This window comes from Terrapene carolina, unplaced genomic scaffold (assembly GCF_002925995.2).
Source record: "Terrapene carolina triunguis isolate 2854851 unplaced genomic scaffold, T_m_triunguis-2.0 Scaffold517, whole genome shotgun sequence".
NCBI lineage: Eukaryota > Metazoa > Chordata > Testudines > Emydidae > Terrapene > Terrapene triunguis.
In genome coordinates, this window is record NW_020664868.1 from 5803957 (window position 1) to 5822160 (window position 18204).

At 56.2% G+C, this 18204-nt stretch overlaps 2 protein-coding genes across 4 annotated transcripts in view; one reads left to right on the forward strand and one right to left on the reverse strand.

Moving 5' to 3' along the window:
- LOC112107877 (zinc finger protein 271-like) overlaps window positions 1–18204 on the forward strand; it is an 879239-nt gene that overhangs the window by 560004 nt on the left and 301031 nt on the right. The window lies entirely within an intron of this gene.
- CLASRP (CLK4 associating serine/arginine rich protein) overlaps window positions 1–18204 on the reverse strand; it is a 48299-nt gene that overhangs the window by 13547 nt on the left and 16548 nt on the right. The window contains exons 7-21 of one of the 3 annotated variants that reach the window (XM_026658878.1): window positions 16693–16772; window positions 15999–16083; window positions 15096–15241; window positions 14178–14274; window positions 13144–13222; window positions 12654–12727; window positions 9360–9401; window positions 8809–9033; window positions 6354–6608; window positions 5749–5928; window positions 5417–5456; window positions 1531–1591; window positions 1380–1438; window positions 917–963; window positions 754–836 (exon numbers count right to left, since the gene is read on the reverse strand). In XM_026658878.1, coding sequence (XP_026514663.1) covers window positions 754–836; window positions 917–963; window positions 1380–1438; window positions 1531–1591; window positions 5417–5456; window positions 5749–5928; window positions 6354–6608; window positions 8809–9033; window positions 9360–9401; window positions 12654–12727; window positions 13144–13222; window positions 14178–14274; window positions 15096–15241; window positions 15999–16083; window positions 16693–16772 — 1553 coding nt within the window. Of the gene's footprint in view, window positions 1–753; window positions 837–916; window positions 964–1379; window positions 1439–1526; window positions 1592–5412; window positions 5457–5748; window positions 5929–6353; window positions 6609–8808; window positions 9034–9359; window positions 9402–12653; window positions 12728–13143; window positions 13223–14177; window positions 14275–15095; window positions 15242–15998; window positions 16084–16692; window positions 16773–18204 lie in introns of those variants that run through there. The other 2 variants (XR_003370145.1, XM_029913186.1) reach the window with 2 other exon arrangements.

An 18204-nucleotide genomic window follows, 5' to 3' on the forward strand; every position in this document is an offset into this window, starting at 1 on the left:
TCATGAGAAAACCCCTAGTTACCACCTGAGATGCCTGCTGGAACTAACAAGGACTGTACCGGGGAAAGGACTGGGCCCAGACTAGGAAGGAGTCTAGTCTGTGAAAGAAGCTTATTGGAACATCTCTGAGGGTGAGATTTACCTGTAATCAGTTTCTTAATGTATTAGGTTTAGACTTCGTGTTTTTGCTTTATTTTGCTTGGTGACTTACTTTGTTCTGTCTGTTATTACTTGAAACCACTTGAATCCTACTTTTTATAACAAACTTGATTTTATTAATTAGTAAACCCAGAGTAAGTGATTAATACCCGTGGGAGCAAACAGCTGTGCATCTCTCTCTATCAGTGTTATAGAGGGCGGACAATTTATGAGTTTACCCTGTATAAGCTTTATACAGAGTAAAACGGATTTATTTGGGGTTTGGATCCCATTGGGAGCTGGGTGTCTGGGTTCTAGAGACAAGCAACCTGCTGAGTGGTTTTCACTTAAAGCCTGCAGCTCTGGGGGTGTGGTCCAGATCCTGGGTCTGTGTTGCAGCAGGCTAATGTGTCTGGCTCAACAAGGCAGGGTTCTAGAGACCCAGGCTGGAAGGAAAAATGGGCTTGGAGGTAATTTCAGCAACTCAGGTGACAGTCCCAAGGGGGTCTTTGTGACCGAACCCATCACACTCCCTGCCCCCCGGTCTGTGTCTGCCCCTCTCTCTGACAGCACAGGAGTCACTTGCCAGGGCGGTGCCAAGCAGCAGTTACTCACTGTATCGTGGGGACGGGGAGCGGCTCTGCCTGCTGTACTGCCTTTCCCATTCTTCCCGCTCCTTCTCTCGCCGCTCTCTCTCCCTGCAGAGAAACAAGAGGGCTTAGCGCACAACCTGCAGAGAACACGCCCAGAGAACAACAGGGGAAGCAAGAGAGTTTACTTCATTCGGATCTTCCGGGCCATGGCTCGCAGCTCGTCTTCTCGCTCCTAAAAGAGAGAGGCACGGATCAGCCAAGCGCCACGGGTCATGCACAGGCAGCGAGGTGCCCTCAAGAGGCAGCTGCTACACATTCATTCTGTGGGCAGAGCCCTTCAGAGCTCGGCTGAGGCATAGCCTCCCAAGCTCAGTGTGAACCCCAAAACACACACACTCCCCTCAGCACAGCAGTGCTCCCCTGACTTCACTCCCCACCCCTGCCTATTGAGTCCCTGGACCACCGCTGTGGATGCTAGCTCTGCTCCCGGGTAACACATCCATGAGCGCTCCTATCCAGGCAGAGGGGTCTGCAGGGGGAGGCCATTCCAAACAGCCAGACACTTCACCCAGGGGTGTGAAATGGGAGTAGTGGCGCAGCCTAGTGGTTAGAGACAGACCCGTGTCAGGGTGCAGCTGGGTCACACACCTGCCTTTCATGTTCCTGTTGCATCATCTTCTCTTGTGCTGCCTTTTTGTCAGCTTTAACTGAGAGAGACAGAGAGAGAGATTTTAAGCAGCTGCCACAAGGCCAGGCCAGAGCGGCAAGTGAACTGCATGATGAAACTGGTCCTGCTTACACTGCCTGTTGAGAGCCTTCTGCATTCGCAACTTCAGCTTCTCCTGCGGAGTCAGCTTTGGCTACAAGGAAAGTTAAACAGAGACGTGTTAAGGGAAGGCCCAGGGACATCGGCACTGCCAGACAGGATCAGATCCGGAGGCACTCTTGCCGAGGAGGGCATCTCCTACACCAGATGCCTCAGAGGAAAAGACAGGAAACCCTGCAGCAGACAGATGAGGGAGCAACCTGCCCCGGCAGGTCTCGTCCTGATCCTTGACACCTAGAGACTGGGTTAGGCCTTGAAGGAGACTCTCCACCCACTTCCAATGTTCTGTGTTGCGTTGACTAGAGTAACTCGGGATATTCTGGTCAGCCACAGAAACAGCCAGTCCCTCACTGCAGCTTGCCAAGTTTTTGGCCTCAGCAATATCCTATGTCAATGAGTTCCTTCTGAATAAAATACGAGAGTCAGTCTGTGGAGGTCTTCATCAGTTCTGGATTTTCACCTTCTAATTTCAGGGAATGTTCCCTTCTAATGCGGTGAGGCAGGGAAACGCTCCCCATCTCCCTTCTCGACCCGTCAGTCATTCATAGACTTTCTCCTGTTGCCTCTGATTCACCTCCTCTAGAGGAGTGTCTACCCTACAGCCAGGAGGTAAGATTGTAGACATACTCGAGATAGCTTTGATTGAACTTGATCAAAACTAGCTTGAGTAACAATAGCACTGAAGTCACAGCAGAAGGGGTGGAGGCGTAGGCCAGCGGCTCCTAGGGTCCAAGGTAGCTAGATCAAATCTACCTCAGGCATATCGACACATGCTGCAATCCCACTTCCAACTGCAGTGTAGACATACCCTAAGGGAAAAAAGCCAAATCTTTTCACTCCCTCCAGCCAAGAGTTTTTCTAGGCCTTTGACCATTGTTTCAGATTTGTAGATTCCAAGGCCAGAAGGGACCATTGTGTATAACCCAGGCCAGGGAACGGCCCCAAAATAATTCCTAGGGCAGTGCTTTTGGAAAACCATCCAATCTTGATTTAAAAGTTGCCAGGGATGGAGAATCCACCATGACCGCTGGTAAGTTGTTCCAATGGATAATGACTCTCACTGTGCCAGTCTGACTTTGTCTAGCTTCAACCTCCAGCCATCGGATCGTGTTAGACCTTTCGCCGCTAGATGGAAGAGCCAGTTATTAAATATTTGTTCCCCACACAGGTACTTGTAGACTGTGATCAAGCCCCCCCTCTCCTCTGAACCTCCTGTTCTAGGGTATCCGGTGTGAGATGGGGTGACCAATGCTGCACCCAGTCTGCACCCCTGTTAATCTCTATCCCAACCTTTGCACCCTAGCCCCTGGTTTGCTCTCCTGGCTGCAGCGGTGCACTGAAGAGGGCTCTCCTTGGAGCTGCCTGCAATGGTGCCCGGGTCCCTGGCCTGACTGGACACTGCATTTACATCACTCCAAGGTGGGCGAGGGGGAGGACAATGTACTTTTCTGACTTTTTCTGGGAGCACTCTCAGGCTGTGTGCCAAGCTGGGCCTCTCAGCTCTGGGGAGCTGCCCTGTGAGCAGGCAGCCAGAAACAAGAGGCTTCACTGGTGAGAATACGCAACTCAACTTAGGCCAGCAGGGACCCACTCACAGGCACGCAGGGGCACCCAAAGGAGGGGCCAAGGGCCACTCTCCAGTTGGTTCTAGCATAGATGGGAGCTGGGCAGAGGCTGCTGCTCCTCTAACAGCCACAAGAAGGGCTTGGGGACTGGAGGAACTCAGCCCAGCCAGCCACGCCTGTTCATGCAGCCGGGAGGAGACCAGCACCAGCAATACTCCAGGGGCCTTTCAATACCAGCTAAGGGAAACCCTGGGGCTCATGGCCAGCTATGTCACTGCTATGCTCAGCCTAGCGCTCTCCTGACCATTGGCACCAAGAGTTAGCACAGGTAGGATCAGAGAGAACCCAGCTCCACGTCTCTGGGGACAGCATGGATCTCTCACAGGGATTCTAGCCAAGGAAGAATGTGCCTAACACCTGCAAGGCTGGGGAGCCCTGGCCACCCTAGCCCCGCTCCATTCATGGAGGGCCAGGCTGGCCAGGGCTTCACCTCCATTAGCCCACTGGCGGAAGTGCAGAAGCTCGTCCCCGAGTCTGATTCTCTGAATGCGAGAAGTTAGTCCACCCAGACTGAGCATGTGGATTGCTGCTGTTGGCTGTCAGTCATGTTGATTGACATTTCCCCAGTGCTTTAGCAAATTTGATCGATTAGCCCAGTGTATTAAGCAGACAAGAAAACATGTTTGACAATTGCCTTGGGGCTAGAACCAGCTCCCCACATTCAAATCATACCAAGAAGGCGCCTGGCCTATATACACCCCTCGCTTGCTCCTTTCTGACAGACAGCGTCCATCTGACAGCCTGAGCCTTAAGGGTCACACAAAGGCTCCCCATGGTGGTGGTGGCTTGGAGATGACCTGCAGAGCGGCAGGCAGAGGGATGCCAGGGTAAGCCCAAGGGCACTCCCTCCCTTGCTCTGCAGAGAATCCCACTGCACACCCCCACACAGGCACCTTGCTTCCCTAGGGGCCCAGCCTTGGGATCTAGACCATCAGGAGTTCATTGGGTGCCACTCCTTCCCAGACACATGGAGGGAAGCCAACACCCTGCTGCCCATTCCTGGAGAGCCAGTGCGCACCTGGATCCCAGGTAGGAATGCAGTGAGCCTGCTTTCCCTTCCTCTTCGGGATCTCAAGGACACAAGGGTCAACAGAACACAGAGCGCCTCTCTGCATTGCGGGCTGACTTGGCCATGAAATGGCCTTGCAGAGTACAGCAGGGCCCCCTGCTTCCAATCCAGCACCTCTCCCTCCATATCTGGAACTCCTTCCCAGGGGCTCCTGGAGTCAGGGCCAGGCAGGCTGGGAGGGCCATGCTTTAGATCAGGAGCCTAACCCTGGGTCAAGCCGCTCCAACCTGCTGCCCGGGAACAGGCAGCAGGCCCCAGAATGATGTAGGGATCCCACAGCTGCGAGGCCCGGAGTCCGAAAGCACCAGGAGGTTTGTTCCAGGAACCGAACAGCTGGGAAGGGAGGGTGTGTCCTGGCCCCAGCCCCCTTGGCAGCTCAAAGCACCTTCTCCCCTCAACGAGTCTCCCAAAGCTCCTCTTTGCGGCGCTTTGTTTACTGCTCTGTGCACCTGCACCCAGGCAGGCAGCGGGAGCACAGTCACACGGAACTCGCTGCAGAGCAGCCCACGCCCCAGACCAACAGGGTCTGGAGAGCGCAGCTGGCGAGGGAGGGGTGGGTGTGAAGCCGCCAGGGGGACTGACGCACCAGGCTGGTTTTCAGGGATGGCAATAGTCCCAAAGCTTGGCACCTTTGCATTCTAGCTTGGTCAGTGCAATAGAGGATATAGATTCATCTGCTTACAGGGGTCACTGAAGGTGGGGGATCTGGGTTAGCCCCCTTACAGGCCAGCCCCACCCCCCACACTATGGACTGGCTACTACCCAGCGGACCTGGGTCTTTGTGGAGCCAGAAGGGAAGATGTCTTCTGTTCCCAGGAATTCAGCGAAAGGGACAGTGACCCGAAACCCATCCCCACCTGTCAGTCACTCAGAGCTGAGACTGCTCCGTTAACCCCCTCGCCCGGAGGCAGGGTTGCTGGCACTTGCCTATGCCGGCTGCCATCCATTCTCAGTTCTAAGGAGCTACTGGGCTTGGCGGGCCTGCACCTTGAGGAGAGGCCGCAGGATTTCCAGCCCAGGGACAGGGGACTTGGGTTTCAAACGCAGTCAAGGAGCCTTTCATTCAGACAAGTCCCTGCATCTCCTCACTCCCGTGAACTACAGGGTCCCTTAGTTTGTTCTGCAGTGATGTGAATTAAACACGTGAGGTTAAATTCTTACTGACTTTGGCAGCTCCTGTCTCTTTACCACCAGCAGTGTCAGCCCTAGAGGGGGAAAAGAGCTGTGATCAGAAGCTCTGTGGAGCAGATGGGCCGCAATGTCCTTGTCTGGGAGCGTGAGAGGCCCAGCACTAACCTCCCCCCTCAGACACGGGCAGACCAGGCAGCTCACACAGAGCTCGGCATTAGTCTCCTTCCCGTACCCACGCCGCCGGGTGCCAGCGCTCCCCAGGGCAGGGGCAGGAGAAGCCCCTTCTGTTGCAGGGCTCAAGGCCAAACAACATGCAGAAGGGAGGCCAGGGGAAGAGCTAGAACGGGGGGGCCTTCCCTCACTCACTTTTTCAGTTTCTCCCCCACGGCTGGGGAAGCGGCAGGCCTCAGCAGTTTCTCTCTTGCTGGAGAAGCTGATCTGCTGCGGCTTCGTGAATCGCTAGGACTCCTGCTGCTCCGACTGCTACTCCAGTGTCTCCCCGCTCGGCCGCTCCGGCGATAGCGCTCCCCGGACCGGGAATGGCTCCTAAAAATGCACAGGACATAGCCAAGGAGCACAAGCTTCCAAGCCCTCCCTACGCCACAGTGCGTGCCAGCCTCCCTCCCCCCCACATACCCTGGAAGTGGAGCAGTAGCATGGCATTAGGGTTGCCAATCCCACAGCTGCCGATAACTGCGGGAAGTGATGTTGTCTACCATAGCCCCATCCAGAGGGGGAGTGGCCTCCGGCCAGGGCTGGAGCGGTTCCTCGAAGTACAGAGAAGGGAGGAGGAACCCAGGGTGTAAAGCTGCCATCTCACCCCCACCCAGCCCTGTCCCTACCTCTGCCTCCAGAGGTGCCTCACTGCAGGCTGCAGCAGCACATGGCCCCACTGCAGGGTGAACAAGCCATGCTTGGAAATTCCTGCAACCCCCCACTCGGCTCACTGCACAGCTCCGGGCAGGACGTACCTGGACCTGCGACGGGAGCTGTACCGGCGGCTCCGATCGGCCGAGTGTGATCTGGAGCGGCGGCGGCCATCCCGTGAGCCCCCTCCGGAGTAGCGCCGGCTCCTGCTGTGGGAGCGGGAATACCGTCGGCTGTGGGAGCGGCGGTACCGGCTGGACCGGTGGTGGTGCCCACCGGCTCGGTGGGAGCGGGAGCTGGAGCGGGAACTCGAAGAGGACGAGGAGGACGGGGATGAGGAAGAGGAGGAGGAGCGTCTCCTATAGAGGGACAGAGACAACGCAAGCCATTCACGCAGAGGGCAGAGATGTGACACAGGGGTGCCAAAGAACTGGAGCACCACGGCACGCCAAGATCCCTGCCCTTCCCCTAAGTAGCACTGGGCAGACTCAGCCCCTGGCCTCTGCCCCCAGCTAGCACAGCCAGAGTGAAGAAGCAGGGCTTGGCATGAAGGAGGAACAAGCATGTTGTGACGGTTGTTACCAGTTCTTCCCCCAGTCCAGCTCCGAGACACTCTCAAATACAGCAGCTCTTCAGAGCCAGGAGACAACGGCAAGTGGGCTGTGGGGCCACACGAAGGCATCAGAAAACCTCCCCCTCACTGCCGGCAGGATCCCTGCACGCTGGCCCAGGAGAGGGCTAAGAAACGGACAGCAGTGCCCCAAATGACTCACAGCATGTTCAGTGGCCCCTGCTCCCCCAGCAGTGTCCTTATGCTTCAGCTGTGGAGAGAACCCTGTGGACCAGCCCCACCTATTCTGCACCATCACCCCCCGATGGCTAGCAGCTCTGCTCCAGACCCAGGGGCAGGGCTTGCATGTCAGTGGCTGCAACTCAACTGCCTGCTGCCCAATTCCCTTGTGCACAGTGTGAGAGCATCTGGGGGTGTCCAGGGCCCACTGACAGGGGGAGCCCCCCCAACAGGAGAGGCTAGGGGCTCAGAAACTCATGTCTGTCCTTCCGGTACCAGAATCCTCCACCTTCCATTCCCCACTGGGGACCCTCAAAGGTAGGCGGCAGGGAGAACGGGGGGCCCAGGCCTTCATGCAGGCTTGTTAGGCTAGCAAGTCCGTTCTGGTCTTGCCCGTCTGCCCCAGAAGACCCTACGGAGGACAGGGCTAGCAGCGACGTCCATAGTCCCAGAGCACGCAGGGGAAACCCAGTTGTGATGGTACAGGCTGTTCAGCCCTGGCTCAATGCAGGTTTGGTTACACCATCCTACCACAATGCTGGGGAAAAGCCTGAAGTCTTATCACGCCCCTCCCCTTAAGGGCTGAGCCCCTTGCCCATGCCTGGGTCCTCCAACGAGGCCTCCAGCAAGGTACAGGCGCCACACCGGGCTCAGCAAGTTAGGAGGGAAGTGGTTCTGAGAAAGACCGACGGGAACGCTGGGCTCTTCTCACAGCCCCCTCCCATGGCCTCACTGCCTAAGACAGACTAAGTGGCTTTGCAGCCCCCCCCCACCCCCTGAGGGCTGGGGGAGTGGATCACCACCATCCTGCAACGTGGGCCATGGGAAGGCTCCAATGTGTGACGACTCTCCCATGGGGCAGAGCTACCGGGGCAAACTGGGATTCTGGCAATGCTGCAACGGGACACTGAGGGGGCAGTAACGTTAGGCAGTGCCAGCCCAGACGCCAGGACATGCAGTTCCACTTGAGGGCACCACCCAGGGGCTCTGCAGAGCGTCTGCAGCTCCGTCTCCCTACACAGCCTTGGCCAAGCGCTGTGCAACGGGGTGCAGATGGAGCCTCCGGCTCACGCTAGTTAGCCACAGACACACAATGGCAACGATGCAGCCACAGCCCCGAGGCCAGGCACTAGCTTGGTCTATACGGTGCGTACGAGGCACTTTACAACCCTGTGAGCTCTCAGCCTGCGCTCAAGTGCCCTGCTCGTCTGGAGAGGGAGCTGGGACAGGCCAGTGCGCTGAGAACAGGGCCAGGAAGTACAGCAACTCCGGGGGGGGGGGGGGGCCGGGAAGGCGAGGAGAGGAAGGGATATTGTGGGCAAGTAGGAGAGCTGCCCCTTTCCAGCTGCCAGATGCCCCATGTCCTAGAATCTCTCCCCCTCACTGACATGCCAGGTCCCTTCCCTAGGCCCCAGGACGAGCTGCCCCCCGGAGTTCCCCTCATAGGTCGAGGGTCTGGCTATTCAGGGCCTTCCAGGCACTGTCTACCCAAACAGGCCTCTCGCTCAGTCTGCTGGAGAGTGCCCCCAACTGGCCACCCCACACAGCCCCTGGCCAGCCCGTGGGCAGGGCTGACAACGAAGTGGCAGCTGGAAAGGACTGGATGCCAAGAGCTCTCACTGGACAGGGTCTCCAAGCAGGGGCAGCTTGGCTTGGTGCCCATCGGGGGCACAGAGGGTGCAGGCCGATCACGTAGATGGGCCGTTAGCCCCTGCTGAGTCTCTGGTGTTAAGGTTTGGGAAAGCGAGCCAGACGGGGGAGTTACCGACCGGGAAGAGGCGCTATGACCTGCTGCAGCGCTGCCCTGATGCACTTGGGTGGAGCGCGGCTTGCCAAGGGAGACGGCTTTCCCGGGGACTCCTCCGGCTTGAGCAGCGGCAGCGGCTTCCTCGTCACTGCCCCCGAAGCTGGTGATGAACGTGATCTTCTCTTCTTGGCCCGGGGAAGGCGAGCGAGAGCGCGAGCGGGATTCGGAGCTGGACTCTGAAGGCGACCTGGGAACAAAGGGAGAACAGAAGGGGCTGCTTCACTGTGGGAGGTGGAATTTACCAAAAGCTCCCCCGGGGGGGCAGCACACTGGGGTGGATGTAGCTTCTGGACCCCTGCTGGACCGCCCTAGGGCTGCAGCAGACCCAGCGTGTACCGTAGCACCTGCTCCAGCAGGGGGTGACCTCCCCCCAGCCCAAAGGCCCCTCAGAAACAGTCGGAGTTTGTCAACTACAGGAATCCCCAGAGACTGTCGCTGCAGTGGCCTCTCCCCCAGGAGGGGCGGAGGGGCAGCAAACCACTCCTGCCATGCCCAGCAGCTACAGGCACTCACCGTTTGTAGGGATCGTATGTGGGGCTGTCTCTCCTCGCATAGCTGCAAAGAGAGAACACGTTATGGAGAGCCTGTGGCAATGACCATGGAGAGATCCAAGGAGCACAGCCTGCCCTGTGGCCAGCAGCCAGGCGCCCTGCGGAGTGACCCGCTGGCAGCACAGCCACGCCGCTCACCCTCCCCAGTGCCCCACTCCGTGCAGGAAGCAGGGCAGAGCTACTCCTCTTGGGTTTAACCCACCCCACTAGTGTCGCAGCCCCCCACGGACCTCATCTACTGAATGGAGCAGAGGCCTCTCCCAGAGAGGGAAGGTAACCCTGGTGCCCACGGCCTGTACTGGCTCTACATGGAGGTGAGAACACGGAGATACCAGCTGCGGCCCACAATGTGTTACCTGGGCTGCAGAGGCTGGCTGCCAGGGCAGCAGCAGCCCCGGGGCTTGCGAGGGGTGGGGCTGGGAGCCCTGGCCCCACAGGGCAGCCAGGCCGGACCTCTCCACGCTGGGCAGCTGGGAACCCAGCAGACCCCCGGCATGCGGGCCGGTCTTTAGCACACAGCTGGGCTGGGCCAGGGCACAAGGAGGGCATGAAAGTGATTGAACTGCGTGACCCACTGACAGTGTGGAAACTTGTAACTAAGCTAGTGTGTGCTGAGCCTGGTAACCTGTGTGTTGCCAGTGAGGAAAGCTGCAAAGGGAAGGAGAATGCCTCTAACTATGGAGTCCAGCAGCTTGCCTAAAAGGGGGCGGTGTAAAAATCCTCCTAATGGGCCAGAGGTGATTTTGAGTGTAAGTGACACTCAGAAGGAGTTTGGTTGTGGCTCCGCAGAGCAATGCTTCTGTGGAGCAAGATAAACGTGAACTGTTGCTTAAAGAAGCTCCTAAGGAGAAGAATCCTCATGGTTGTTTTTGCAAAGCAGTTTGCTGTAACTGAGGGGTGTGGAAGTGAATTAATTGAGGTAGATCAGGATGAATTTCTGTCTGTAGAAGGCAACAGTTTGTTGAGAGATTTGTTTCAGTTCCTAACAGCCAGAATTTTTCTGTTGAAAATGGATCCACTGACTTTGCTTTAGAAAGACCCCAGTGTGAATAACTTAGAGAAGGCGTCAGATGGAATGAAATTTGTCAGGGAATTTGAACAGCCCTATGATGATGACCAAGTGGCTGTGCTTGACCAGCTTGTTGGGAAGATGACGTTGTTGGAACATGAATGTCTCCATACTGATTCTGTAAAAAGTGACAGAGAGTCCTGTGGCACCTTATAGACTAACTGTCTGTTAGTCTATAAGGTGCCACAGGACTCTTTGTCGCTTTTTACAGATCCAGACTAACACGGCTACCCCTCTGATACTGATTCTGTGAGTGAACAGTCTGTGTCTCAGGTTGAAAGAGAAGACTGAGTAGCTGAATCTACAGTGCAGGACAGCTGTGCAGTTATCTCTTGAGAATACAGGAGATGGCAGGCAAACTTCCACCCCTAGACACTTCGGATATGACTTTGAGTCTCTCAGTGGACTTGACATCTGATTCCATGTGGAACCAGAGGTTGGTAATGGAAGGACAAAAGAACCTTGAGTCTAACATGCTAGTGAAAATGGATGGTCTCTCTTTAAGACAGAGTCCAGCCTTGGAATTGGTAATGGTTAAGAATCTGAAAACTAACAAACAAACTAGTGTCTGTGTTGATATAAATTACCTGACTGATTTGGGGGGGACGGGAGGAGGAGAAAGACTTGCCCACACCATAGCTTTTAGCAAAGAGGACACACATAGCCAACCAATGGATTCTGTTACACAAAAGAGCTCAGATTTTGACCCTTCAGGACAGGGAGGAAGGGAAAAACTTCATCTTGCTAATGGAAGCCACAAGTTAACCCTAAAATGCCAAAACCTCAACAGTATTGAGTCAGAGGCACAGCATGACAAAAATGCTTGTAAATGTACAAGTGACAGATTTGATGTTAATATTATTGCGAATATTAACTGTTGTGGCTAGTTTGTTGCTGAAACCAAAAACTGTACAAATGTACAGTGTGCATGATCTTTCGGAAAAACCCTTAAACATGTTGGGAGTGGTACATAAGAACTCGCTATGTGCTAGAAGCTTTTAAGGTTTACTGTTTCTTTACATGACAACACACTTTATGTTAAAAGGCCTTGGGATACTGATATTTCACAGCTAGTGCCTGTAACCAGTCTTAAACCTTTTCACATCAGAGAAGGCATGATAGACCTAATATGCTGTATGAAAAGGGAAACTAAGGCACACCACCCTATTGCTTTCATGGCTAAATGCCAATATTCCTATACTACGGAGAACATTAATATCTACATTGGCTTGATGTTAATTGGGTTCCAAACATTTGCCAGAGCTTGCATGGATACATTAACTATTTTCATTAGCTCATGGCAAGATCATATGAGACATGCAAGAGCAGATCCAATCCACTATTGGTCTAACCAAGTTTTACCTTGGTTTGTAAAGGAATTCAATAATATTGTTACTTCCAGAATGAACCTTACAAAGAAAAAGCCTGTTTTAGCCAAACATGATTTTGATGAACCATTTCTGTTATACACGGATACTTCTAATACTGGGTTAGAAGCTGTAGTAATATAGAACCAAGAGTGGGAAGCTCCTATGATGCATTCAGCAGTGTCTGGGACAACCCTTCCTGCACCAATTTTGGGGTGAAACAGAAGTTTACTTTTGTGGCTGGTTTGGTATATCTTATAGGAGAATAACCACCAGTTTTGGGTTGTGTCTGCCCTACTTCTCAGCAGTGACCCATGAAGGAGCGGGGACACCAGCCTCCCTGCTAAAGGGGTTCAGAGGAGAGGAGTCCAGACAAGGAGAGGCAGGGACGGAAGCACATGAAACATCTGGAGCTAAGCCAGCCGCCCCGAGGCCTTAAGGGACAGAGCTAATGAACTTACCAGATCACTGGCTTATAAATTCGTGTGAGAGCAGAAGACTCCCTACCTTACACACAGACCCCTGGCCAAAGAAAGCATCACACTGCCCAGCCCCTTGGCGAGCTTGCACTAGCAGAATCCATGTGGACGGAGCCTTTTCAGAGCCAGTTGTTTGAAATAACTACGATTCCAGAAGGAGTCACTGCGTTCAGGGCCGGGGGAGCTGCCGTGACAGTGCAGCGGGGGCCAGACACGGGAGACAAGAGCCCTTGCGCCCAGGACAGCCAGTGCCAGAGGCCCCGCCCCAGCACCCCGTTGCTCGCCAGCCCCTCTGGCTGACTAGTTTGCTGCAGGGGGACGTTACGTCGTCACCGCCTTACCTGGGAGGGCTGATTTTTCTTCCTTTTAAGCGCTTCTCTCTAAACTCCCTCCTCTGTCTGCGAGAGCGACGGCCCTAGATGAGAAAGGCCCAGCACTGAGTGGCGGAGGAAAGCCTGCCAGGAACTCCCAGCCCAGGGCTCAGCACTTCCATTGCTCTCCCCCAGTACTAGGAGGTGGGAAATGAGAGTCTGTCCCATCCAGCTCCTCTGGGCTGAGCTGCCCCAGTCTGGGTGCAGGCCAGCTGTGGGGAGTCCTGGCTAACATGGCCAGGTCTTTTAAAACCTCCTCTGCGTCCCTCTGCTAACCCTCTGGAAGCAGGGCCTACCTGGAAAGCACAAGAGCTCTCCAGAGGGCACCGCTGACCCATGGGGAAAGCGGCTTCACCAAGCTTGGGAAATACAGGCAGAGATCAGAGCAGGGCTGGGAAGAGGTCTGGCTGGGACAGCCCTCCCCAGGGCTGCACCAGCCCTCCCCAGGGCTGCACCTTACCGAGTACATGGCTTTCTCCTCCTCGAGGGCTTTGGCGTGTTTAATGGCTTCTGCCTCCTCTTTGTCCTTCCGCAGCATCCTTCCGGAAAAGGAAAGAGAGCTGGCTAAGTGTGGCTGTTCCCAGCGCTCACAGAGCCTGCCCTGCCCAGCCCCTGGATGGAGGTACACAACGCGGGGGCATGGGTGCGCTGTGACAAAGGGACTTCACTACCACAACAAGTGCTGGCAAGCAAGAGCCTCCGCTCTGCCCCCACCCTGACGCAGCCCCAGCATCTGCCTCTAGCACAGGGGCTGCTACCAGAGCACTTGGGCCTTCAATGGAAGAGTCAAGGGCTAAGCTGGGCCTACAACTGAACAGTACCAGCGGTACCAGGGTGCCACTGGCACAAGGGAGGAAGCTCCAAGTTGGAGCGGCCCATGCAGCAGCAGCAGCGTCTGGGCTGCCCCTGGAAAGCAGGACTGGTGCCATCCAAAGGGTCTTACCGTAAAATTAACTAAGCAGCCACTGCTCCCCCAGGTGCATCAGTGAAGAGAGGAGCTGCATTTAACCCTGCACCTCTCCCTGGCTCTCCTGCCACCTGGGTCAGATGCTTTGCCCCTCGACGGGAGCAGTGCTGATGCCAGAGCTGGACGCTCCTCCCCACCGAGGGCTGGCACTTCACATGTACAGTAGGAGATGCAGCAGGCAGCCAGCCAAACACATGGGGCTGCCCTGAGGCTGCACCAGCCTCTCGCCGATACGTGCAGCAGCCAGACAGCCGCACACATCTGCCCCAAGCAACCTTCTCAGTGCATGTGGGCAGAGGGGCAGCAGCAGCTTCACCTAAGCCAGGGCTGCCAAGGGCCTGCTGCCACGAGAGCCCCCACACCAAGCCACAGTGGGCACATCTGCCCCCTACATCCCGCAGTAGCCACAGCTCTCCTATGTGGCTCGTGACTACGGCAATCCAACCCCCAAAGCACCTGAAGCTCTCTGAGATGAGGTGGTGCGCCTGGAGCTCGGCTCCGGGCCCTGACTCACACGTGGGCCTTACCTGACGAAGTCCCCCTCAGCCATCCCGTACGTGGTCGCCTGCTTATTCAGGTCAGCCACCTGCTCCTGATTTAACTCATCCACATCAACTTCCACATCTGCAAGCAGAGTCCTGGTGTCAGTGTGCCTGCAGACCTCGCCAGCCCTTGGGGCCGACAGCGGAGCTGGGCTGCTCTCCAGCTGCCCCGGGGCCACCTGAGGTGTTGCTGGAGTATCTGCTGCACCATAGTGCAGCTGAGGTTTGAAACGTGGGGGCCACAGGGCTTTCTGGGGCCTCTCAGGAGGCCCGTTTCTGGTGCTGAGCTCAGTGACCATACCCCCGCCCCAGCATGGTCCTTCACCCACTGCTCACAGGATTGAGGGGGTGGAGCTGGGGAGCAGCCCCTCCCCATTGGAGCACATGGCAGCAGCTTTACCGGAGCTCAGCTGGGGAAGCAGGGACAGCAGCCCCCGCCCAACCCAGGGCTCTGAGGTCAGCCACCAGATTCCTATTCCCCAGGAGCTGTTTACAAGCCCCGAAGCAGCAGCAGGGACAGGTCTGCCAGGGGAGGGGTGGGGGGGAGGCAGGGTGTATGTGTGGCACACAACCCCAGCCAGCATCCCAGGCCCCTGCAAGCACCACCAATGCATGAAGGGAGGAGGGGGCCGGGAAGGGTTGGCCGGGGCTCCCCATGCTAGCCAGGACTCCCCACAGCAACGCACTGCTCCCCCACACCCCTCCCCTAGAGATACACCCAGGCACCACGTAGAACAGGCATGTGCCCAACACACTGGGGACTTGGCACCTGAAGGATGAACTCGTAAGCACAAGGCCTGGGAAAGCCGGTCTGTGCGTGCGGGGCGGGGCGGTGGGGCTGCCCAAGCACAGCCTGGACAGGCGATATCCCGAGGCAGGACTGCCTGGGCAAGCGAGACACACCGATATCCGGAATGACTTCGTCCTCATCCGTGTTGCTGTCCTCCTCAGAGTCCTCCTCGTCTCCCCGCTTCTCCAAGGAGTTCTCGAGCTCAGCCACGGTGCTGTCCTCGTACGTGTAGCCAATCGATGCCTTCTTCTCCGCGAGCCTGGGCACAAACACTGTCTGTGAACGTGTGCTGCCAGGGCAAGGGCACAGGGCACCCACCCGAGGTCCCTGGAGTCTTGCAGCACCAGCCTCCCCTGCTCTCAAAGGGCTGCTCTGTTGACCCCCACGTTGCCCCAGTTACGTTTGGAAACCCAAAGCATAGTTAATGGAGAACCACTACAGAAAGAGCCCTGGGCACCCAAGGCCTCCCCCCGCCCCAGACACATAAGCGCATCACCTTGCCCTCCCCTGAAGCCGTGCTGAGGCACCAGGAAAAAGGACTCTCCCCATCGCTGGGCAGGGCCCTCCCGCAGGGCTGTGGCCAGCCGCCGCCACGTTGGTGGTGCTACGCATGCAGTCTGACTAGTCGGAATACTGGCACTGAGGCAGAAATAACCCCGTCTCAGGCTTCGGGACGAGCTGAGCACCGCAGGGTCCGGAAGGAATTGTCCCCGGTGCTACTCCCGTCCAGCAGCTTTATTATTCAGGAAGAGGAGGGGAGGACTTCCTCTGCTGCATCAGGTATCAGCCACTCCCACACTCCCTGGAAAGCCTAATTCCGAGGCAGGGCAGAGAGGAAGGACTGATGCCCCCCAGGCCCGGGGAGATGGGGCTCAGAGGGCAGTGGCTGTTCATTCTGATCCAACTTGGGGCACAAATACATTCACTTCTGTCTCCTCCAAAGCATGCCTAGGAGGGGCAGCTCAGCACGCACGCCACTGGGGACCAGCACCGAGCCTCTTTTCCCCCATACTCACTTCTTTTTCTCATCCTCATTGGGCTTCTGGAGTCCCCCATAGAGCTCATCAATATAGATCTGATAGAGACACTGCTCCTCCGAGACTTCAGACAGACAGACAGACAGACAAGGGAGTTACATGCCAGCTTGAGGGCAAACACCGATGCCAACAGGCCTTGATAACAGCTGAGTGTCGGGGCTCATTTGAGGGGACACAGGTAAGAGGGAGCCTCTCCTGTATGCATCATCAAACCACATGGGCAGAGCAGGATCCCTGTCTCAAGAGCCGGGAGAGCATAGGGGAACGGGGACGGATTGCTGATCCTGAATCCTAGAAGTCATTGGTTGGAATGCAGCCTGGCCCAGGAGTGGCTGAAAGCTGTTACCAGCTGACGACTGCTTGAGGACTCCTAGGTGAAGGGCTGGGTGACATGTGCAAGTTACCAAATGTGCACTAAACTGCCTCCTCAGTGTTATTCTTGGCAGAGAACCCAAGAGCCGAACGGGCCGTGAGGGGGAGGGAGGGTCCCTCCTTCCCTTCCAGAGGGGCTCCTGGCAGAGCACAGCAGAGCAGAAGTTCACAGAGTGGTGTCAGGAACCGTGCCCTGCTGTTGCCAGCTGATACCTCTCACCAGAGCCAGCTTCTCTTCACAGCATCGCCCCCAGGGATGTCTCCGTGCCCCAGTGGACAGTGGTCTCCAACAGACACTTACTGCCAGCGAAGTCGTTCTGCACCAGACCCCTGTAGCGCTCGTAGTTACACTTCCTCTCGTCCGACTCCTGCTCAGGAGAGCTGAGAAGGAAGAACACACGCTGGCACCAGGAGACAACTGGGCAGACAGGACAGAACTAAAGGTGACCGGCTCAGAAGCACCTCAGCGACTTAGCAGCCCACGGCCCATTTCCACAAGTGACTTCCTGTGAGATTCAGGCTCCCACGTCACATCTCAGCAAAGCACTTATGGAAATTGGACCCGACAGCAATTGCGGCTGCATTCTGCTAACTCCACTGTTCAAACAGCGCGACATTAACCCCGCGGTGGCTGTCCCCGTGCATCAATGGCTATTAATAGAGCTCAGCAGGACGGCTGCATGGCTACCCGGGAGTCTCCATAGGCGAGGCTGAAGCCAGCTCTCCTTTACAAACCTGGTGCAACTCTCCCTCCCCTGCAACCCAGTTGGCCTCAAGTTTCACGGGGGACAATATGCCTGGAGTTCTGGGAAATCTGGGGTGCTTGGGAGATACGCAGGGTCGTCCCCACTTACAGCTGACTTGGCTTAGAAACATTACGTTCAGTGAAGACAAGCTCTGAGAGGGGAGAGGTGGCTGGTGAAATGTAGTTATTGAAGCTGTTTCTGCTGGCCTCAGGACAGACTTTGCAGAGTCTGGACTCTGGATGGGAGGAGCGGCAGATGGAGGGAATGGGCAGGAAGGGAACCCAGCTAGAAGTCTACTGGCCATTTCCCAAATAAATCCACCTCCAGCCCAGTCCACCCAATGCAGCTCTCTCTATACCAGGATGGGAAGCAGGGAGCCACATGGGCGAAGTCGTGCAGGGACAGAGCCTGCTCCTTTCATCTGGCAGACTCCAGAGTCATCTGCCTTGGCAATACTTATCAAATTTTTAAACTAAGGTAGATCCCACCCCCCTTTAATGCTGGAGTCAGAGCTGGAAGTACCAGAGAAAAGTACCAGAGAAAACGCCATTTAGTGAAGTTCTGTTCCAACATGGACTCTGTAAACGGATCTTTCTACTTAGCTCTGCTCCATGTGTGAACCAGTCCCAGCTGGCTTTAGGGCCTCTCGCCATCAATGATTTTGACTTTCCTTAGTGCGGCAGAACCAATAGAGCTAAGGGAGCTGAATCCAATCCTTTCTTCAGCCACAGCAGTCCTGCTTGCTTTGTTCCCACCAGTCATACCTGGGCAAGCCCATGGAGCTGCCCTGGGCCCCTTATTTGTTTGGCAGAACATTATAGCAATGACATGTGAAAAGAGACCCTGGTAGGACTCAGAGCCCGGGTCAGGTCTGCAGAGCTGATAGATGGGGGAGGAAGGAGGAGACAGTTGTTTTACTTGGAAGCCAAGCACATTTAACCCAGAACCGATCAGAAACATGGAATCCCAGTGCCACAGGGTCCTTTCAGAGCCACGTGAAGCAGATCCATGCTTGGAGAACCCACGGCAGCTCCCCATCACCACTGGTGTTGGACAGCCTGGAAAGT